Genomic DNA, 23,314 nt, shown 5'->3' on the forward strand with positions numbered 1-23,314 from the left:
TTAGACAAAGAGCAGAATCTAAATAGTTACCATGGTTTCTCTGCTATTGACAGCTGATCCTGTGCACTTGGCTATGACTTTATCGATACACTTCTTGTGAATTGCTGCATTACATTCTGAAAAGAAATGATTGCAGCTTAAGATTTTCAGAAGTTAAGGAACCAGTAAAAAGGAATGATAGTAATACAACAGAAATCTTTCTTACTTACGTCGACACTGATAGCCCTGTTTGTTCAGACCCCTGCAATAAAGCATAGGTTTGATTTATATGGATATTCAAACCAACAGCAGCACCACAAACACCTGAAACATGATGAGATCTCATGGTTTCCTACTATCACAGAACATTTTCTCATTAGCAGCCCTGGTCTATCATTTGCCAAGAGTGTTAATATGTGTTGTTGTTTTTTGTTTTTTTCCACTGCTTTGTTAAGTGTCTGATGATAAAATAAATGAGCTATCATTAATTGCCCTCTCATTGGTGTATTTTCGAAGTAAACACATAGAGGTTAAAATGCCTGATTGAAAATGCATCACTACCTCCTAGTAGCAAATTTCCATGTTCTGCACTTAAAAAATCATTGTCTCACTAAGTTCAATATAGATCAGCAAAGACATCTGAACATTTCATTTCCTCTTTCTGAGTATCATACCTGAGTAATGTTCACTATGAGAAAGGGAGGAGGAACTTCAGGTTATCAGATTAAAACAGGTTGATAAAAATCCACCAAAAGTTTCTTTGCCCTTGGATACCCTGGTTAAGCTGGGGTTGTGCATTAATGGATTCTGTAGTCGTTCAAAGGGAAGAACACCCCATTAAGAAGAAAGCAGCCTGAGACTGGAGATAGGAATTGTTTCAAGTCTCCACTCTATCATAGCCTTTGCTATGTGGCTACTGAGGATTGAACCAATCTCTGTTCAAGGGCTGTTAAAACACCCAAGAGCACTGTAAACATCTAAACTCATTAGCTCCAATGGGAAAGCTGTTGTCTGTTTATAGACATTAGTGCTAGCACAGTTAAGCTGTCGAGGTGGTGGGAGTTTCAGCTGTAAAACTGTGCTTACAATAAGGATATCTACCTCCTCTGTCCATTCCCTCTTACCTCAGCAGCCTTCCATTTAATCAGAAACCAAAATCCTTGGAACTACAAAAGCCATGTTATAAAATCTTTCATAGAATCACACACTTTAAGTCTTCTAGATCCAGGTGAGGTCACTGAAAACTCTCATGTAGTTTTCTCATGTATTTTGGCATGTTCCCCTGAGGTGGAGCATGCTGGGCCTGGTGGGTTGATAGGATGCAACAAAATGCATAACCTAAAGCTTGGAGTGAAATGCCAAGTTACCATACCAGACAAACTCATGGCAGACAGAGCAAAATGTGGGTTGTGGAAAAAAGGTGGCAGTGAACTCATGGCACTTGACATGATGGACTTTGGCCTGTTTGATGGCTCCTCGACGGTGATGCAAAGCAAAGAAGCCTTCAGTCTCAAATTCACTCATGTCCTTTGCATCTGCAGAAGAGGATAGGGGACAAAGTGAAGTTCTGTGATATGGTTGTCACAGCTGGATGGGGAAGGTGAGGAGATGGGGAAGGGACAGAGATGAACAAGGAATTCGACAAATGTTGAGACCAGTAAAATCCCAAGTACTTATTAAGGCTAGTGTAGGCTAAGCCTTTTTTCTTTAATTCTTTAATACATATTTCTCATGGGACTGAAACAGGTTGAATTATTGGTTCAATCCTTCACTGTTCTTTGACTGTGAAACCACAGGTCAGAACTTGCAATGTATTTATCAACCTATCCTGTTCACTGTCAATGATGAGTCAGCCAGAGAAGTCAGGAAGTGGTAAATACTTTTCTGCCTGTAATTCTAGAGAATAATGTGGTTATTGACAGCAACTTGTAAATGGTATTTTTTTTTTAGGTCCCAAGATGCTTTACATCTGGTTATAGAGTATAGCAGACTGGAGGGGACTGGACAGACTTCTGTGTGAGGGCAAAGGAACTTGGGGAATTATTTTTGTTCTGGTTCCTGATGTCCACAGTAATCAAACGTACCAGCTACAGACTAGACTGGTCAATGTGGAAAGGGTCAGAAATTAACAGATCACTACAGTTTTTTAAATGTCTAGGTAATCCTGGATGTTACCTAGCCATCTATATCTAATCATCACATTCATAATTCTTCAGTTTACCCTGGGCTTTGGGTATTGGTGAGATTACTTTATGTGGTCACTGTCCACAGTGCCCTATGCCCTGATGACATCTTCCCAAAAGGCTGGTAGAATTTTGAGAATATCAGTAATTCCCTGGCTAAAGCCCAGGCCCAAAGAAAACACAACAGCAAGGCAGTCATGGTTAAAGAGCTTGATAAAAACTACAATATGCAAGAGAGAATAACACAGTAAACAAGAAAGATATAATAACAAAAATAATCATCATCACTAAAATAAAGACAATGAATTTAATGATTATAACTTCTAGAATTATAATTTTAAATAGCTCGAAGATTCTTGGATTACATATTCTATCACTTTTACTTTTATAACTATAAAAATTGATGTTTATCTGGAGTAAGGGGCTCATATTTCACCAATATGAAGAGTTAACAATATTTAAATGAATTACTTCTATTCTGGCTAAGCAGCAGCAGAGATTCGACAGCATTCTTGGGGTAACTGTCCCTGCTCAGGCACTTTATTTTCCATATCTCTAGTAGTGGCCAGGCCAGAAACACAAGGAGTAGACAACAGTGGGGCTGTGTAGATGGAAATTTCTTCCCCAGGAATCCAGCCAAGTCCCAGGAGATATTTTAGGTCTAAGGACTTCTCTACAGTGGTCCATAGGTTGGTTTTAAAGCAACTCCAGACTTCCAGATAAAGAGCATCCCCAATAGCCATGTAAAGAGTTCCACAGATGGGGGTATGATACTGCCTAGTACTTTAAGGTTAGGCAATTTAGGTCTTTTCATTTGGAACTGGGCTCGAAATACATTAGGCTTGGTGAATGGGGGGTTAAATTCAGGATCACTGAGGCAACTGCTTTCTTCCATGAGTTCTGGTGTAAGTGTGGAGATCTATTTACAACTTATGACTGGTATAGTAGGACATTTGTCATTAAGATCTGACTCACTTCTATTTTGGTCCAGATGAATTGATATGAAATAATATAAAGTTACTTTTAAATTCATGACATGAATTATTTTGGGAACCTTCACTGTATTACTATAAAAATTATATGTATATAGATATATTCTGTGCATCAGACTATAATACTATAAATTTTTTAAAAAGTCAGATAGTGCTAGAAATGAATTTATTCCCTTGTTCCTTCTTGCGATGTCATTTATTCTCTATTTCAGTCATTACAAGAGTAAATTTATAAAAACTCAGAATTTCTTGAATGCTTCTAGTATTTACTGTGTTTATTTTTGAAGCAATTTACTCTTCCATTTATTTATTGGCTTGGAGAAGCTCATTGATTTTTATATCTCTGGTTATTTGTTTTATATTATTTACTTTAATCTATCACTTATTTGTAGTCAGTCCAACCACAAATGTTTCCCGGGCAGCTCTGAGAAAATTGCTATGCTGAATGTCCTAAAGAAATATAAAATATTATTCATAACCTTTGAAAGTAGCTAGCAGTCAAGTCTGGGAGACTGGCACTCACACAAAGAACGGTATATATGATGGTGTGAAATAGACATGGAGATATGTACATCCATATTTTTTAGGGGGTAGGAAAAGGAATTACAAAAAAGACCACAAAGAGACACCTAAAAAATTAAGAGGAAAACTTGAATAATATCACATTGGCTAGCCAAGAAAGAATGGTTTCTTCAGCATTGAGTTATATAGACACGTCAGGGGAATGAAGGCTAAGAAACAGGAATTTATTTTGAGGATTCATACTCTTGGAGAAAGCCATTTAGCAGATTGGTTGAAATATAAGCTGGTCTCTTAGGGCTCAAGAATTGACGGAGTAGTGAAGAAACAGGAACTAATAATCATAAACTACTTTTTCAGGAAATGTGTCAGGGAAGGAGAGGAAAGAAAAACTCATGGAAGTAAAAAGGTAAAAAAAAAAGCTCTTTTTGAAAATAGAAGATGGTTTATGTCTTTTCAATGAGTTAGAAACCAAAGAGAAGGGAAAGTTGAAGATGCTAGAAAGGAAGCATGACTGATGGTACAGAGCTGCTAAGAATTAGATGCAGGAGACCAAGAATGGGAAGGTCTTTCTCTGAGGCAGAAAAGCAGGAAGAGAATGCAGGAAGAAGCAACTGTATTCTAAGTGCAGAGATAGACAGAAGATGAAGTCTCTTCCAATTATATGGTGAGGGGTTGACTAACCTCCAAGAGTGAGAATAAGATGCCCTCAGAAACCAAGGAGTATGGGAATGTGTGGAATAGCCATTGTATGGGAATCAAGAGAAAATAAAAAGAACTTTTAAATGCCAGGGTGAGTCCAGCTGAACTATTCAACAAACATGCATTAAGTGCCTCCTCTGTACCTAGCATGCAACCGGGTACTGGAATTAGAAATAAGTAAGATTAGTTCAAACATTGCTTTCCTGCAAGGAATTTAGGGTCCAAAAGGAAAGTAGTAAATTTCAGAACAGAAATATTCACAGTATGCTATGGACCATGAAGGTGAGGAAACAACATTAGCTAAGGCAGGTAGAGTAGGTGGAAGTGAGAAAGACAAGAAAATTGGGACAGGGAAGGTACTAGCAGAAATGACTTCTGAGCTGAGTTCTGAGGGATAAATAACTCCTATTAACATGTGGGAGAGGTATTGTGGGAAAAGCAAAAAGTGTCCTCTCTAGATGGAAAGGAATGAACAAGGGGACAGAGATTAGGTATCTTGGGATGCGCATATTGCCAGTGTGCAGTAGGAAGCAGAAAACATCAGTGGTCACATGCAGAAGATGTGGAAGTATCATATCAGTTTGAACATTTTTCCTGTAGGTAATTTACAATAATGAAAGGCAGTAGGCAGGGACAGAGGCAGAGAGGAACAGAGGCATGGCATGTTCAGAATAGACTTTTACATGGTTTATTCTGGCAACCATGTAGAATGAGTGGGATTTGGCAAGAAATAATAATGTAAGCAGGGGATATAATTGAAAAATAATAAATAGACAACATGGGCAGAAACTCTTAATGGATTAATCTTGGAGGTTAAAGAATGAAGAGGTTATACAAATTACTTCCAGGTTTCATGGTAGATAAAGCAATAATTAACCAAGATAATGAGGATAAAATAAATAGGTAACTGATAAAAATGGTGCAAAGGCACACAGCAGGAGAGGGGGAATGCACAGTTTGGAGATCAGGCCATCTTTGGAAGGAGAGGGTGCTCATAAGAGCGGAGTACTTAGTGGCAAGGGCTTATGAAGGACTTCAGGCTAGGCTAGGAGTTAATGTTCCAAGTGGCTAACAAATGAGTATGAAAAAGAAATGAGATTGGGATAGTAGGAGAGAGGACAGAATTGACAAGAGAGGAGGATGAACTCCAAGAGAAAAAGGTCTGACTCAGTCCTTGCTGGGGTGGAGAATTCCATGTGAAGACTTGTGGGGTGATTGCAGGTCATTAAATGGATAAAGAAAAGTGTAGGGAGGTATAAAAATATGAAGTGGGCATATCAGATGGTGATGGTGAACACTGAAGCTACCAAGAGTGATGATAGGAGAGCAGAGCACAGGAAGAAGAGAAAAAGTGATTCCAGCACTTTTTAAAGGAATAGGAATTTTAAAAGATAAAGAATAGACTGAGCTGTATGTGGGGAGCAATGAGGCATTAAATTGTCTACAGAGTAGAAAAGAATTGAGGCTTCCATTAAAAAGGGTTGCAGGAGACATGATGTCATCTTAATTGTTATCCAAGATTAAATTCTTTACCCCCTTTCATTTGTCTGCTCTTCCCATATCCCCCACTTCTACCACTCCTATGATTATTTTCCTAGTCTGTTTTAAGAGATGTCACCAATAGTTTTTTCCTTCATTCAACTTGCATTTTTAAAAACTTATAAAATCACCTTAACTAAGTATTTATGATGGACATACCCTTCCATCTACACTGCCAAGAATTCTTATTTTCTTTTGGACTCTCTCTTATTTCATTCCTATAACCACATGCCTATACCAGCATCTCACCACCTCTCCATTGCAAAAATGACATTTTATAGCCTCTTTCTATATCCAGTCTATTTTCTTTCCCAAAGTTATCACACATTCTGTCACAAGCAATTGCCTCAAAACACTGCTTTCATCATATCATGTCCTGCTCAAGAATGCGACTGTGACTCTTCATTGGTGACTTATTCAAGTGTACATACTCCTCTTGCCTGGCTTCCAAGCCCACTAAGATCTGTCTTTGATTCTTCATCCTGATTTTAGCAGGGGCCCACTGGTCTACCTACACCAATCTCCTCATAGTCCTTTGTCCATTTATATTTTTGCTCAAGCCTACATTTTATTTTTCTCCCAGAGGATATTGTTCTTCTTTGCAAATTCAGTTCAGCCTATCCTTGTGAATTTTCTGGAATGAAGGTAACCCATTGTTTAATTAGTATTTATATGGTTTAGGATTTAATTCTCAAACTGTTTAATCTGCACCACCTCTCTAATTTGGATTTCAGATCCCTGAGTAAAAACTCATGTTTGAGTTTTCTGAATCCTTCAGAAAACATAAACATTCTTAAAATTGAATGAGATCCTATACTTCTCATCATCAATAAGGAATTTTATACTTGATTTATTTCATAATATTGCTTGTTAAAAATTAAGGTTTTTGATATATAAAAATTTAGAGGTGGAGTTTCAATTTGCGGCTAGTACAAAAATTTTAAATACTACAAAGTTTTATTCTTTTTAAAAAATATACTTTATTGATTATGCTATTCCAGTTGTCCCATTTTCCCCCCTTCACTCCCCTCTACCCTGCACACCCCCTCCCACCCACATTCCCGCCCTTTAGTTCATACATACAAGTTCTTTGGTTTCTACATTTCCCATACTATTCTTACCCTCCCCCTGTCTATTTTCTACCTACCATCTATGCTACTTATTCTCTGTACCTTCCCCCCCTCCCCCTCCCAATCCCCTGTTAATACCCTCCATGTGATCTCCATTTCGGTGGTTCTGTTCCTGTTCTAGTTGTTTTGCTTAGGTTGTTTTTGTTTTTGTTTTAGGTGTGTTTGTTAATAATTGTGAGTTTAATGGCATTTTACTGTACATGTTTTTCACCTTTTTTCTTAGATAAATCCTTTAACATTTCATATAATAAAGGCTTGGTGATGATGAACTCCTTTAACTTGACCTTATCTGAGAAGCATTTTATCTGCCTTTCAATTCTAAATGAAAGCTTTGCTGGATAGAGCAATCTTGGATGTAGGTCCTTGCCTTCAGGAATTGGAATACTTCATGAGTTGGAATACTTCTTTCCAGCTCCTTCTTGCATGTAAGGTCTCTTTTGAGAAGTCAGTTAATAGTCTTATGGGAACTCCTTTGTAGATAACTGTCTCCTTATTTCTTGCTGCTTCTAGGATTCTCTCCTTAGTTTTAATCTTGGGTAATGTAATTATGATGAGCCTTGGTGTGTTCCTCCTTGGGTCCAACTTCTTTGGGACTTTCTGAGCTTCCTGGACTTCCTGGAAGTCTATGTCCTTTGCCAGATTGGGAAGTTCTCCTTTATTATTTGTTCAAATAACTTTTCTACTTGTTGCTCTAACTCTTCCCCTTCCGGTACCCCTATAATTCAGATGTTGGAATGTTTAAAGATGTCCTGGAGGTTCTTAAGCCTCTCATTTTTTTGAATTCTTGTTTCTTTGTTCTGATTGGATGTTTCTTTCTTCCTTCTGGTCCACTCCACTGATTTGAGTTCCAGTTTCCTTCCCATCACTGTTGGTTCCCTGTACATTTTCCCTTATTTCACTTAGCATGGCCTTCATTTTTTCATCCAATTTGTGGCCAAATTCAACCAATTCTGTGAACATCCTGATTACCAGTGTTTTGAACTACACATCTTATAGGTTGGCTACCTCTTTGTTGCTTAGTTGTATTTTTTCTTAGTTGTATTTGATCTATTCTTTCATTTGGGCCATTTTTTTTTGTCTTAATGTACCTGTGACATAGTGAGGGGTGGAGCCTTAGGTGTTCACCAGGGCTAGGCAACCCACGTTGCTGGGTTGTGACACTGTATGTGGGGAAGGGGTCTGAGAAGGAACAATGGTGCTTGCTCTGCTCTCTGCCAGATTTCAGTCACTCCCCCCACTTCCCACAAGCAAATTGGGCCCTTCTGGTGCTGCTTCCCATGTGGATGGGTTTGTATACATTCTAGGACCCTGTGGGTCTCTCCAATGAACTCTCCTGTGAAGCTGGGAGTCTCTCCTGCTGCCTCAACCCCACAAGTGTTTTCAGCCAGTGTTTTGAGGCTTTATTTCCTTGCTGGGGCCTTGGGTTACATGGTCCATCCTGCTCCTCAGTTTTGCCTGGTTTATCTGTGCATGAATGTGGGATCGCCTGATCCACCAGCTGCCACCTTGCTAGCCAGCTGCAACCTTGTGTGCCCCATTCCACAATCTGTTGCCTTGTTGAGTCCAACAGCCACCACCTTGCTGTGAGTCCTCTGTCCGGGCTGCCTGACTCCGCCCCTCCTACCAGTCTGGATGAATGTGTCTTCTTTAACTCCTTGGTTGTCAGACTTCCATACAGTTTGATTTTCTGTCAGTTTTGGTTGTTTTTTGTTTTTAAATTATTATTGTCTTTTTTTTGGTTGTGCAAGGAGGCACAGTGTATCTACCTATGCTTCCATCTTGGCTGGAAGTCCCAGAGTTTTATTCTTAAAAAATACTTCCTGAGTTTGTGTAATTATTGTTTGTGAAATATTATTGCTTTTGATCAACGTGAATTTGCTTTTTCATTCTAAGACAAAATTTAAGTTCCACAGTAATAGGATAAATATCCATGGAGTTATTTTTCAAAAGCAGTGTTCTTTAAGCCATTTACCAAAAATACTTGCATTCTGATGGAGGCCTTTCTTCAATTTACATTGGGCCATGTTTCGAACTAATGGGAGAAGTATACTTCATTTTACCAATGGAGTTAAACAGTACTGGTAATATCATTTAGTCCAGGACTTTCACTTTTTATGCAAGCCAAGTTATTTAGCCACCTACCATCACTCATTTTGCTGACTCAAAAATAGTACAATCACTTTTGCTATATATCTAGAGCCTCCAGACATAAAAGAAGAAAAGTTTAGATCTCTTTAGAACTTTTTTTTTAAAGAAAGGCTTACTATGGAAAACTCCAAATATATACAAAGTTGAGCAAACCAATTTCCCAGCAGTTATCATCCAGATTCAACAATTTCCAGTCCATGGCTACTTTTCTAACTCACTCCATTTCCCGTTCGCCCCCTACACCAATGGATTATTTGAAACAAATCCCTAGTATTATTTTATCTATAATCATTTCAGCATGTATCTTAAAGATAAGGACCCTTTAAAAATATAACCACAAATATCATCACACTTAAAAAATTAATGTCTCAATATCATCAAATATATGGTGAGTGTTCAATTTTACATGAGTATCTTTTTTAGTTTTTTAAACATATGATCTTTATTATATATATTTTCCATTACCATTTAGTCCCCTAATGCCCTGCTTCCCTCAGCCACCCTCATACTGCTGTCCATGTCCATGAGTCCTTTTTCCTTTTTGCACAGTCCCTCCACCCTCTAACCTCCCCACTACCACTAGTTGTCATCTGCTCTCTATCTATGAGTCTGTCTCTGTTTTGCTTATTAGTTCAGTTTGTTCATTAGATTCCACATGTGACTGAAATCATATGGCATTTGTCTTTCTCTGACTGGCTTATTCACTTAGCATAATGTTCTCCAGGTTTTTATTTTCCAAGGTATTGTTTGAATCTGGGCTCAAAGGAATTGTACATATAAAGCAAAACCCCAGCACCATAAACTAAACTAAACTGTAAACTGTAAACTAAAACTTGTTTCTTGGTAGTAAACAAATTTAGAAAATAATTAAATCAGCTTATTATCAGTCAGCTTACATAGCCATTCTGAGGTTTAGGATTTTATGAGTAGTAGCATTTGATTTGTTTAAATAGCACTTTGACCAGAATATAAATGCAACAGAAGGAACTGACAGGCTGTCACAGGCCCCAAGCAACACTCAGCTGTAACTTCCGTGACCAATGTCTGTGTTACGTGGAACTGAAATTCGTTAGCAATGCATTTTCCTTCCTTGTTCCTGAAAAGATTTGAGAACTGACTTGAAGCCATTAATATTTTACCACTAGGGTTATGGAAAATATCTATTGGTTTCTTATATTTATTTTGTATTCTACTGATAATTCGATAGCTTGTTATATCACATCATTTATACACAGTGTGTATATACATTGCAACACTTAAACAGAGCCTTTTAAATTTATATTACATTTCCAAACTAAAATAAAGACTGACTATAAAAGCACTGGGCATGTGAGTCCACACAATTAAAAAAATACTGCTATAAATGGTTTATATTTTTATGATTCTCTAACCCAGATAGTGTATTGTCAACTACTCCTTGAGCACCACTGGAAATTTTAAGAACATTCCTTGGGCTTCCATTATCTCTTGATTCTTTTCTATGCTTTGCAAAAGTCCAATAAATTCAACAAGAGGAGAAGGGATATGCCCTCCTCAACCCCCAAAAGGAAGAAGAAATGTCACTTGCCACTCATTTCCAGGAAGTATCTTGCATTCATTAGCATTCGGCCTTGAGGTTTCAGCTCTAACTGGTTGAGAGAAGGAAAGGAATACCAATCAGAATGTGAAACAAGTGCTGAGGTTGATGACTTCGTAACTGGTGAGTTTGGTGATGGCGGATTCCCAAAGTAGAATCCAAGCATTGCTCCCTCTCATTTTATAATTACATGTTATCATAATAGCTCAGCATCTGTGTGTATAGCCTTTCTTTTATTAAGACACCTCAGCAACTCATTAATGAAGTTTACCTGGAGAGGAAAACTTCCATAGGGAAGAAACAAAATTCCCAAACAGATTCTATTTGACTTTCTTGCCAGCATTGCTGCTTATCTGGAGAGCTGTAAAGGGGCAGAGTCAGACCCTGTATATGACAATGGAGTCACAAACACTGGGACTTGCTTACATGGGTAACAAGTAGGCCTTTGGAAGGAAAGACAAATCCTTTACCGAAGGTGCCTTCACATGTGTGACTGGGCTAATCAGGGTACTAAATGGGAATGGCCTTTTCCTTCCACAGGAGAGATTTTTTTTTTTCCTTGGGAAAGTGCTGGATGATCTAAGGGAATTTTTAATTCAATTGGTCCAAGCAAGGATTAAAATAATATATTTCAGTGCCATTTGGTAGAAGGGATCAGAACAAAGTGACATTTTAAAGGGGTGATGCGGGATATCTCCTGATGTAACATAATGGAAAAAAATGTCAAATCCAAGATAACCTGACCACTATTGCTAATACACCAAAGCATAACACTATATTGTCAATGTGCCAAAAAGAATATGAGAGTGAAGTAAAAGTCATTATTGATTCATGAGCTAACCAGAATAACTGAAAAATAGTAAGAAGTGTCCAGTTGAACCCAGGATTGAATATGAAGCATGGCTAAATAATTTACTGGCTGTGTGACCTTGTACAAGTCACTAAACTTTCAAAGATCTCTGAAAAACTGGTATAGGATACTTAACCTCATAGCATCACTATTATTAGCATTTTATGATTTTTTTCCATTTTGAAAACTGTGACTTGAGAATCTTTTGGGTGGAGTTATTAAAAATCTGAGTTATAGGAAATAAGAAGCAGAAAGGTAAAATTTTCTTCTTTTGTGTAAATGATATGAACACTTGAGAACATTTTCTGGGTTTTAGATGATTTAAAAACAGTTTTTACTGGTACATAAATACTTTCATTTTGTGGGCTCCAGAAATTTTCATTAGAATGTTTATGCTTTCATATTTTATTCTTCTCTTTAACATTTCTAAACATTTGCCACCAAAACAGTTATAACCTAAGTTTTCAAAAACTTGATGTAGTAACATGGATTGTGTATGATGTACTTTTTAGTAGAAAGTAAGCTGAATGAAAACACTTAGCTCAAAAAAATTATAGGGACTGGCAAAGTATGGAGAAGACCAAACATGAAATAGATCTTTGCTTAATCCTCTCACTTCTATCTATCATCTTATCTATCTTATAAGATATCTAGATATCTATGTATTTTCTTGGTAAATAGACAACAGTTATATTCCCAAGACAGGGGACATTTGTGATCTTTCTGAACTAACTTTTAGTTATAAATCAATGACACTTGTTCATAGCCTGAGACCTTCTTCATCTCACACAGGAATCAAAGGGATTTGAATATGTCAATATGTTCCATAGCCCACAATGAATAGTCATGGTCATTATCAAGTCACCAATGAGTAAGTGGTAGGGAGTCTGTCTACCCAAGGCTGATGTATCATTATTTTAGGATGACATTGAAATTTCAAGCTAGTCTTTAGCTAAGACAGTACCTATCAGTTAATGGTACATACACTTTAAATAGAGCTCAGAGCTCAGATATTTACCCATATTTCTGTCTTCCCATTGTTCTTTCTGCACCTCTCGGCCAGCGAGTAGAGCTCGACAGTAGTTTCAGATATTAAGTCCACATTTTTGCCCTTCACAATGATCTGCATTACTCTTCCCTTGTTGATGTGGGCATCAAAAGTGCTGTCCCAGGGTGGGTACATGGTTGGCTTTTTCTGGATGTACATCTGCCCATTCTCTAGGAACAGAAAGATATGGTCTCATTACTCCTTTATCCAGCTCTGGGAAAAAATTCAATTCAACTCAGCAGTGGCACTCATTCCATCTGCTCTCTAGGATATATAATTCTGTTGGGGAGACAAAAATGACACATAAGACAATTAGAGATAATATAGGACAGAATGAGAAACTTCCAAGTTCTACATGCAAGGTAATGTATTGAAATGTGAAAGTCAATCTGGAAGATTTAGGCAACAAAAATCAGTCAATGCCTTGGACTGACTATGTGCTTTTCCTCTTCAACAGTTAGTTGATTCACTGTGAGTATGAATACCTGAGCAAATAAAAAGAACTCAGGGACTAAGCCTAGTATATTTCGTAGGGCACAGTGACTTAAACCCCATTCTTTACAGTAAAAGGCAAAACCTTTAACACATAATGAACCATAATTTCCTTCTCTAATTCTCAAATGAGGATACATTTTACGTGAACTGTGCATCATGCAACCTAAGCAAAAACTGATAAGTAACTCAGAGAGGTGGTGGCTTTCCTCCACCATGGAGTGAGTCTGTGGAGCAGGCTGTAGACCTGCAGTGAGGAAGGGCAGGCCAGCGGGAGTTCTGGAAATGGTTGTACAAGGACCATGGTCAGGATGATGAAGAGGAACCTCCCCAGAGCCACCAAGTGATTGGGAGAGTTTACCAGTGGGAGTTTAAGTAGTGTTGTCATACATTTCACCCAGATTGAATTTCAGTAGTAGTTGTTCTTTAATCATGTCAGAAGCAGAAAACTGCAGCTGTTTGTTTCTCGTGATAATAAGCACAGGAAGTGGCAGATTTAGCAATTCAGAGATGTTGATTAAACAAAAGGTAAAATCCACTTAAAGCCTGGAAACAAAGCAGTTCTGACTCCTGGTGGCCCTTTCTCTCCAATGCACAATGCTAAAATGGAACAGGAATTTGGCATTTGCTAAATTATTATTTGAGAGGAATACAAAGATTTGAATAAACTGAAACTTCAAGTGTTAGATAAACCTGGCTATTAGAGGTATAAAATGATAATGATGATAAGAGTAGAACAGGAAGGGGAAGGTTTTTTATTGCTTGTTTACAAGAAATTGAAGTGGAGGTTGGACTTAAACATGAGCGATGGCAATATTAACGATCATGGTAACATTTTACTTCCATGAACCTGGAGCCCCCTCTTCTCATAATTCTTTTTGACCATAACCTTTCTCCACACCTGACAAAGAGCAGAAGTTCCAATGGCAAGGCATTTTTAATAACTTTGTTCATCAGGTTTTTAATCACCTAAAAAAAGGACCAGAACTCAGGATCCTGTCTATTTACAGTGAGTTTCATCATTTTTTCAAAGGTCCCCAGACCCACACCACTGGGTCTCATCTGTCCGTGTTCTGTTCTGTTGACTCATCATGGAAAAGGCCACCTCACATCTCCATGGTGGAAGTGTGTTTACATTCTATAGTATTCTATAGAAGTAATACTTTAATGATAATGTTCAAAGAGATTTCTTTTCAGAACAAAACCAAATCAAAATCAAAAACAAAAACCTCCACATTCCACAGGCTAACCTTTTGGAAAAATAAAGTTGTCTTCTTTTCTGACAAGGTCTTGATTCACAGGGCTGATTAGACCAAGTTCAAAGGCCAAACAGAGAAGAAAAAAAAAAAAAGCTCTCTGGAGGCAAATGTCAGGGAGACCTGTGGTTGTAAAGAGAACTGGGATCCAGGAGACCCATTAAGTCCAAAGCGGCTTTGAAAAACTCAGACATTTTACACTTCAAAGATTTCTGTGACATTTGAAACGTTTTAGATTGGGAGCAAGTGCCAGTCTCACTTTTAACTTAACAGGAAAGAAATCTGGTCAGAAGGGAAATCAGAATTATTCAGAAGGTCTCAGCTTTGACTGCACTCACAGTGGCAGGAAGGACAAAGTCAACCAGGACACTGAGTGTTTTGAGGGAGGGAAAAGCAAAGACAGGACTGCTAGGAAGCCTAAGATCCTGAGCGGGCAACATCTAGCTAGCTGAGGCTCTCACCTGCGAAATCAGGTTCCCCTTGCATCTGTAAATGTCACCCCCCTTAGAGGCCTTTGTAGGACTACCCTGTACAAAATAGTGTATCTTTCTGTCCCCAGTCCTTTTCTCTCCCCTTTTCTCTGCTTTGTTTTTCTTCACTTCACATTACTTACCCTAGTATATTTTTGTTTACTGCCTGTTGTCCTCTGCTAAAAGAAAAGCACTTTTTCAGTCCCAGTGCACAGTGAGAGCCCCATAAATACTTTTAGGTAAATTGCTCCTATTGTCACTGCAAATCTGCACAAGGTAATCATACTGCTCTACAAAGTGTCTGCTGAAACAAGAAGTGGATGGAGGGAAATAGGGAAGGACTGAGAAAACTTTGAGGCAGTGAGAAGGAGAATGGGAGCCAGCTGAAGTGACCATGGAGAGATTCCAGACAGAATGGGATTATTTTAATGATCTAAACCCACAAAAGGAATTTTGGAAGACTGTCATACTTCCTCACTGTGAACTGCCTGTACACATTTAACTTTGACAAAGCGTTGACTATTATTGTACTGATCTAGAGGCTCAGTAAACACAAAATTTCAAGTTTCTGAAATTTGGATTCTAATGGCTAATTATATATTCTTTGTAACATTCATCAAAGCTTAGCCAAAAGAACAGTGACCAATCTTTAGAGCTAATTTTGAGACCTAATCTATAATCATTGAGAGCAACCAGGCTTCACAATATATGTCTCATGTTCTACTTTAGCTCCCTAGATGTTTTCCCCGCTAACTCCTCACATAAAGTCCTCAAACCCATTTCTCCTTTCCTTTGCTCCTTTTGTTTTTGTGGAAAAATGGTCCAGTGAACTAGAACACAAGGCAGAAGACCTGGGTCTAATTCAGAGGTGATCACCAAGCCCATATGCTCTTGAGGAAGTCCTTGCTTCCCTGGGCATCAGTTCACTAGACTGTAAAATTAGGGTGAACCAGAAGACCTTGAAGACTCCTATGAGTCCTTGCTTTGTAGTTCATAGCAGGATCTCCCTCCACCGCCCCCTCCTGGAGGACCCATTCAAGCTTACCTGATTCAACATACTCTTTGACCAGCACAGCACAGTAAGGGTTAACGGCCTCTCCTTGACAAGGCTGGCAGGACCCACAGTCAAAGTTGGATAAACCAATTCGAAGAAATGGTGACATGGTGGCTCCCTGAAAAAGTGACAAAAGACAAATTCTGTTTGAGGGGCTATAAAATATATTGTTTCTGGTGTCCCGTCTCCACTTAACCAGTGCTTTATCGCTGACAGACACAGCTTCAAATGGCTTAACTATCCATTCAAACAAATGCTTTCACTTCCCCTTCTGCAAAGTACATTATTGGGCTCACCCCAAACCACAGATGGACTTGCCGAGGAAGGAGGCTTTCTGGAAGTCTGCGTTTATTCGACTTCTTCAGTTAGAATTGTAATTCCACTCTTAATTCAATGTATTTACGTTTAATAGTTGCAGAGAGAGGCAAACATTTCCCAATGTTTTATTTCTTCTATTATTCAAGTAGGTACTCAGGAAACAACTAACAATAATAAGAAATGAGTTTATAAAGAGTGAGTCTATTTTAGTCACACCAGTTAAATATGACACCGCAGATTCTTACGCGGGCTATTTATGTGTGTGGTAGAACTGGCTCTGGGCACTTAGCAGCTGATCCCTATTTACTTCAGACATTTCAAAAAGGTTGCTTTCTTCACAGTCAAATATATGTGTGAACGTGTATATATACATACATATAAAATAAGCCTTTGAACATCATGAACTACTTCAAAAAACCCCAAATCACTGACCACTGTAAAAGAGTGCTTTATTGTGTAAGGATAAACAAAGTACTTCACAAAAACCAATTAACTAATAATTATGCTTGCCTAGAGATATAAGTAAAAAATCATAGTCTTGTCCATACATTTTAGGATTTTAGTCTGAATCTACATGGGCTGTGTTCCTTTCCTTGCTTGCTCTGGCCACACCTTTCTCAACTAAACATCATTTTTTTTTAAATAAACCTACTTTTCCATGAGGTTCCATTATTTTTGAAACTATCATCTGATATTCAGGGAAAAAGTTACTTCTTTGCTTCTTCTGGATTCTTGAATTGTTTTCTCCTCCTGAATTTTTCCAAACTTTCTTAAGTAAGTCAAAGGTAACAAGATCAAAGCCTGAGCTGTCTTTTCTACCTTTTATAAAGGAAGAAAACGACTCAGAGTAATAGGAATCCAGATGTGAGAATCAATGACATCACAGGAAATCTTGGGTCCAGAATCCTGAATCTGGCAGATTTGTAAAAGTTCCTCAACCTCTGCAATGTTGGCCGTCTTTGGATCTTTTGGGTGTTCTGAACCTAGGGAGAGACAAATAAAGGGCTCTTGACAACTGCTGTTAATTTCAGGGATTTTTTGATATAATTTTTAATACTTGAGGATATGTTCATTGATTGTAGAGAGAGAGGAAGAAGGGGCAGAGGAGAGAGAGAGAGGAGCAAAAGACATCTGTGTGAGAGAGAAACATTGATGTGAGAGAAAAATGTTGACTGATTGCCTCCTGTATGCGCCTGGACCAGGGACTGAACCCACAGCCTAAGTATGTGTCCTGACCTGGAATTGAACCTGTAACCTTTTGGTGTACAGGATGATGCTACAACCAACTGAGCTACCTGGCCAGGAGGATGACTTCCGGATTTGTCTTTAGGGGCCCTCTTCATTCTCTGAATTTAGAATTCTTGGCCAGGAGCTGGGGTAATAACTGAGAATTCTCTGGAGAAAATTTCTTAGAGACTCCCTTTTCCTGAGCCACATAGATTTTTTTGGACAAATCAGTATTTCTTAGTAAGCAGGAAAAATCACTAGAAACTGTTCTTATTAAGGAATATTTACCATGTAAGAACTCTTTGAAGATTTCCTCAATGCAAGTAAAGATAAGGAAGTAATTCTTATTTGAGTCTGGAGGGATCATTGACTTACGAAGCCTGCGCTGCAAGCACTCTGACCTTTAGTGAGGGATGTGTCATTCTGCTATTTCCAGGCTAGGTTCAGACTTAGATGACAGCAGCTCAACATCACCTGGGAGAATCTGTCTGGGATTAGAAAGAAACCTCTAGGGTAACCAGGGTTCCTATGTATGGAAGAAAGATGTAGTGAATCCCCCCCTCCCCGCAACAGGTCTTCTTAGGCATCAGCTGGCCCCCTATTTAATCAGATTCCAGATTCATTTGCCATTTACCAGATTTGCTTCCCCTGTCCACTCAGCTGCCAGCAGTTGACAGTTTACTTAATGCATGCACTTGTTTGAGGGCCAGGCCACTGCCTCTTTCTAAAGGTCTAGTCCCAGTGACCTGATCTGACATTTTGACATCTAGAAGACAGAATTGACATTTGTGTGCTTAACCTCACACATCATTTAATAAAGCCTCAAGCTCAGGGGTATGTGTTTTTAAGGCCAAAGTTTGCATTTTATTTTTGAGCTACTTAGAAATTTTTCCCCTCCTGTAACAACAAAGTGATCCTTATGAAAAATGAAGAAAACACACAAAATTGGAACATCTCCTCACAGTTCCACCAATAAAAGCAAACTGCTGTTACTGTTTTGAGGTATTTTTACAGTCTTTTTAAATTAACAGGTTTTGTGTTTTTTATTTTGCATGCTCTGCTCATATGTATGTATGAAATTATATTAGGCTTTTTAACTTAACATTTTACCATAAAATGGTCTATGTTACTACATTGTTTTTGTTAGCATCCTTTTAATTCTTGCATGACATTCTATGGAGGGACAGCATCTTCAGCCTGTTTCTAACTTTTCCATACTAGAAATATGCTGTGCTAAGCATTTTTATAACTTAAAAAGATTAGGAATATTGCATCAGACTAGATCACTAGAGTATTGTAATATTACTAGATTGAATGATATTACCATTTGTAAGGCCTTGTACATTTAAAGAAAATAATGAAACATAAAGCAAAAGACCTAACAGAGGCAATATCAATCATAAGTACAATAGAAAATGAGTTAGCATCATTCTAACATAACAAGCATATACAAATTTGTATAAATGCTGCTTATGACCCAAGTGCGTAAGTGGTAATAACAAAAACTGTACAAAATACAGAAGATACAGTTGTGACTAATTGTATGGAAAAGTGTTCAGCTTTGTGAGTGATTTAGGAAATGAAAAATAAAACAAGATACTATATAATTACATTTATACGACGTTCTTGAAAAGACAAAATGATATGGAGAAAAAATACCAGTGGCTATCATTTGGGTGGGGCCTGAGTTTGGCTCTGCAGGGACAGCATGGGCAAGCTTTTAGGGGAGACCGAACTGTTCTGCAGCCTGACTGCGGTAGTGCTCACAGAAGTCTACACTTAAGTTCACAGAATTATACACCAAAAACAAAAGTCAGTTTTGCCATATGACAATTTAAAAACCAAATAAAAAATATGCTTTTGACATTTCAAGGCATGGATTATAAATCCAAAGATCATGTAGATAAAATACAAAGAATATACATTAGGAAACTGCAAATTCACATAACAAAATATTAATTTCAAATCCTAGAATAATCAAGAGTAGCCTCCTAAATTTACTAAAGGGAAATAGAGCCTTAAAGATGAATAAAACAATTTTTACTCTGCAGTATTTTAGCTCTTTTGAAAATTTACATTTCAGTGCAAATAGCTAAGAATAAAATAACATTAGAACTTGACAATGCATTTCTTTAAAGATATATTAATATTCAATTCTTAATTTAAACTGCAATAATGAAAATTAAAATACTTAACATATAAAAAATAATTTAAAAAATCCTTACCTGAGGATATGTTTATTGATTAGACAGAGAGAGAGAGAGAGAGAGAGAGAGAGAGAGAGAAAGAGAAAGAGAGAGAGAGACATAGATGTGAGAGAGAAACATGGACCAGTTGCCTCCTGTATGTGCCCTGACCAAGGATCGAACCCACAACCTAGATATGTGCCCTGACTGGGGATTGAGCCAACAACCATTTGGTACATGGGACAATGCTCCAACCAGCTGAGCCATCTGGCCAGGACAAAAACAATAATTTTTTTTTTACCTGCATAATTAGAAAATATTTTGGAAATGTTCTTACCTAATGCTGGCAAGAACAACATGAATCATGCACTTTATACAGGGGAGTTTGGAATGTAAATTTCCACCATCCTTTTGAGCACATACCACATGTGTGTGTATATGTATAGCTCAAGAGCCAAGAAGATGTGCAATAAGACCAAAAGGAAGAAACTAACATGAAAGCTTTTGTAAACTGGCTTCTTGTGCTCAGAGCTGATGGTAAGAGAGGAAGGGGATTTCCCTGGGTGCTAAAATAGAAAGGAGAATTGTTTGTGTACAAAAATACATGTAGGGGAATAGGATCTATCAGGCTGGTCTTCCCCAGTTTTTCTATGAGTGTAAATTTCTTTTTTTTAATATATTTTATTGATTATGCTATTACATTTGTCCCATTTCCCCCCTTCCCTCCCCTCCACCCTGTACCCCCTCTCCCACCCACGTTCCCTCACTTTAGTTCACGTCCATGTGTCATTCTTATGAGTTCTTTAGCTTCTACCTTTCCCGTACTATTCTTGCCCTCCCCCTATCTGTTTTCAACCTACATTCTATGCTACTTATTCTCTATACCTTTTCCCCCCTTCCCCTCCTCCCACCCCCCTGTTGCTAGCTTTCCATGTGCCCTCCATCTCTGTGGTTCTGTTCCTGTTCTAGTTGTTTACTTAGTTTCTTTTGGTTTTGCTTTAGGTATGGTTGTTAATAATTGTGGGTTTACTGTCCTTTTACTATACATGTCTTTTCTTTATCTTCTTTTCTTAGATAAGTCCCTTTAGCATTTCATAAAATAAGGGCTTGGTGGTGATGAACTCCTTTAATTTGACCTTATCTGAAAAGCACTTTATCTGCCCTTCCATTCTAAATGAGAGCTTTGCTGGATAGAGCAATCTGGGATGTAGGTCCTTGTCTTTCATGACTTGGAATATTTCTTTCCAGCCCCTTCTTGCCTGGAAGGTCTCTTTAGAGAAATCAGCTGACAGTCTGATGGGAACTCCTTTGTAGGTTACTGTCCCCTTATCTCTTGCTGCTTCTAGGATTCTCTCCTTCGTTTTTACCTTGGCTAATGTAATTATGATGTGCCTTGGTGTGTTTCTTCTTGTGTCCAACTTCTTTGGGGCTCTCTGAGCTTCTTGGATTTCTTGGAAGACTGTTTCCTTTGCCAGATTGGGGAAGTTCTCCTTTATTATTTGTTCAAATAACTTTTCCACTTGTTGCTCCTCCCCTTCTGGTACCCCTATAATTCGAATGTTGGAACGTTTAAAGGTGTCCTGGATGCTCCCAAGGCTCTCCTCGATTTTTTGAATTCTTATTTCATCATGCTTTCTTGCTTGGTTGATTCTATCTTCCTTATGGTCCACTGTATTGTTTTGAGCCTCAGATTCCTTCCTTTCTCTATTGGCTCTCCTCCGCGTATCTTCCTGCATCTCTTTTATGGTAACCTGCATCCTTTCATCTAAATTGCGCCCAAAATCAACCAATTCCGTGAGCTTTCTGATCACCAGCGTTTTGAACTGTGCATCTGATAGATTGGCTATTTCTTGGTCGCTCAAAAGGATGAGTCCTGGGGGGCTGATCTGCTCTGTTGTACACATGTCTTATGTCTTTTCTTGTCTCTCCTATTTTTGTTTTTTCGGTCTGGTCGCTCTTGTTACGGTGGGGGGGTGGAGCCTTAGGTGTTCACCGGGGCTGGGCACCCCAGTCACTAGATTGTGACGTTATATGTGGGGGCGGGGGTGGGGGTGGGGACGGGGGCGGGGACGGGAGGGAATCAATGGCGGCAGTTCAGTTCTCCTGGGCCCAGACCCTTCCCTGGGCTCCTGGGCTGCGAGCTCTGCCCTGGTCCACAATCGCTGCCCCACTGGGTCCGGCAGCCGCAGCTTGCTACTCAGGGATCACCGCTGCGTTCTTGCGCCCTGGATGGCTGTCACGCCGATTCCGCACCAAACTTTCCCCAACCTCCGCGCAACGCCGACCCGCGCCAGCCCCGCGCCCGCTCGGCTCGTTGTCTCCTACCAGTCTGGATGTACGGGTCTACTTCAACTTCTTGGCCGTCCAACTTCCATTCAGATAAATCCTCTGTCAGTTCTGTGTGCTATGCTGACCGTACTTTATTGTTGTTCTAATCTTGGTTGTGCGAGGAGGTACGGTGCGTCCACCTATTCCTCCATCTTGCCGGAAGTCACTATGAGTGTAAATTTCATAAGTCACCTCTTTACTTGCCATTCAGGGAGGTTTCACCCTTTACAACAGAAGCGTGTGTATAAGACTGGCCAGGCTGTACCTGAACCCAGGGGCTGGGCTGCTCTGCAGACCTCTCCTCTGAGCAGTAAGACCACACATTCAGTTCTCTCCTGGATAGCTCCTGGGGGCCCTCCCAAGGGAACTCATTGTCCACCCTTTCAAATCTGCCCTTTATTTTGCTAGCTCAGTGACTAGTAACAAGACCTTCAGCTTAGCACTCTGTTCAGATGTCACCCTTTCCTCCATGTACCACAAGCAAATTGCTTGTCTCCTTCCCCACCTCCTTCCCCTCCTTCACTGTTGCCTTAGCTCAGTTCTGCATCCTCTTTGGTTTGACTCATCCCAACAACTTACTCTGGGTCTCCTTATGCAGGCCCCGGTACCTCTCATTCCTGTCAGACCTCCATGCTGCAGCCTGAGGGACTTCCTCTGGACTGGGCAGAACTGCTGCCATTTCTCCAGCTGCCATGCTGTTCCATAGCTCTAGGTTTTTAGTAATGTAATACTGCTCCCTCTTCCTGGAGTGCCCTCCTATTTCACTCCATCCTCTATCCTCCCCCCTGCCACTTCCTCACCTTTCAAGTTCCTGCTCCATTTCTACCTCCTCTTTGAAGTCTTTCTTCCTTCTGCCTTCATCATTGTCCCTCCAACACATCTTGGTGGAATTTACTTGGCCTTCTGGGCTCCCATGGGTGCCTGGGTACACTGTGAGACAGCACCTGTCAAATTTATTTACCTCACCTCTGCCATTTCAAAAGTCTGAGTATGATAAATCCTGTCACTCCCATTTTCCATCTTTGTCTCCCCTCATTCCTCAAATTTGTGGGATATAGCAGAGCCCCACTGGGTTTTCTCCTATTTAATCCTTGGGTACCGCAAGTACTTAGAAGAGAGCTGTGACTCAAACTACAGAAGTCCCTCTAGTTTTATCTGCATTCCATCTAGCAAACTGCCTCCCCACAGAGTGCATGTGGGTGCCTTACTTCCCTAGACCCTCGCTGTGATAAAGGGTTTTCTCTGTTATCAGATTTCTTTGGACATTTTCATCAGCTTTGTGGGGTACAGTGTTCACATAGCCATATTTTCCTGTAA

The 23,314-nt window shown here is 39.2% G+C and overlaps 1 protein-coding gene across 9 annotated transcripts in view; it reads right to left on the reverse strand.

Moving 5' to 3' along the window:
* Positions 1-23,314, reverse strand: part of PRKCQ (protein kinase C theta) — a 123,319-nt gene that overhangs the window by 51,491 nt on the left and 48,514 nt on the right. For 2 of the 9 annotated variants that reach the window (XM_045858098.1, XM_045858102.1), the window contains exons 2-8: positions 17,076-17,239; positions 15,930-16,056; positions 12,637-12,836; positions 10,760-10,820; positions 1,352-1,514; positions 210-241; positions 31-116 (exon numbers count right to left, since the gene is read on the reverse strand). In XM_045858098.1, the coding sequence (XP_045714054.1) occupies positions 31-116; positions 210-241; positions 1,352-1,514; positions 10,760-10,820; positions 12,637-12,836; positions 15,930-16,047 (660 nt within the window). In that variant the 5' untranslated portion in view covers positions 16,048-16,056; positions 17,076-17,239. Of the gene's footprint in view, positions 1-30; positions 117-209; positions 242-1,351; positions 1,515-10,759; positions 10,821-12,636; positions 12,837-15,929; positions 16,057-16,234; positions 16,421-16,908; positions 17,055-17,075; positions 17,240-17,771; positions 17,790-17,884; positions 17,972-22,797; positions 22,899-23,314 lie in introns of those variants that run through there. The other 7 variants (XM_045858105.1, XM_045858097.1, XM_045858100.1 and 4 more) reach the window with 6 other exon arrangements.

Source organism: Phyllostomus hastatus, unplaced genomic scaffold (genome assembly GCF_019186645.2).
Source record: "Phyllostomus hastatus isolate PE091 unplaced genomic scaffold, TTU_PhHast_1.1 phas_scaffold_1674, whole genome shotgun sequence".
Taxonomy (NCBI): Eukaryota; Metazoa; Chordata; class Mammalia; order Chiroptera; family Phyllostomidae; genus Phyllostomus; species Phyllostomus hastatus.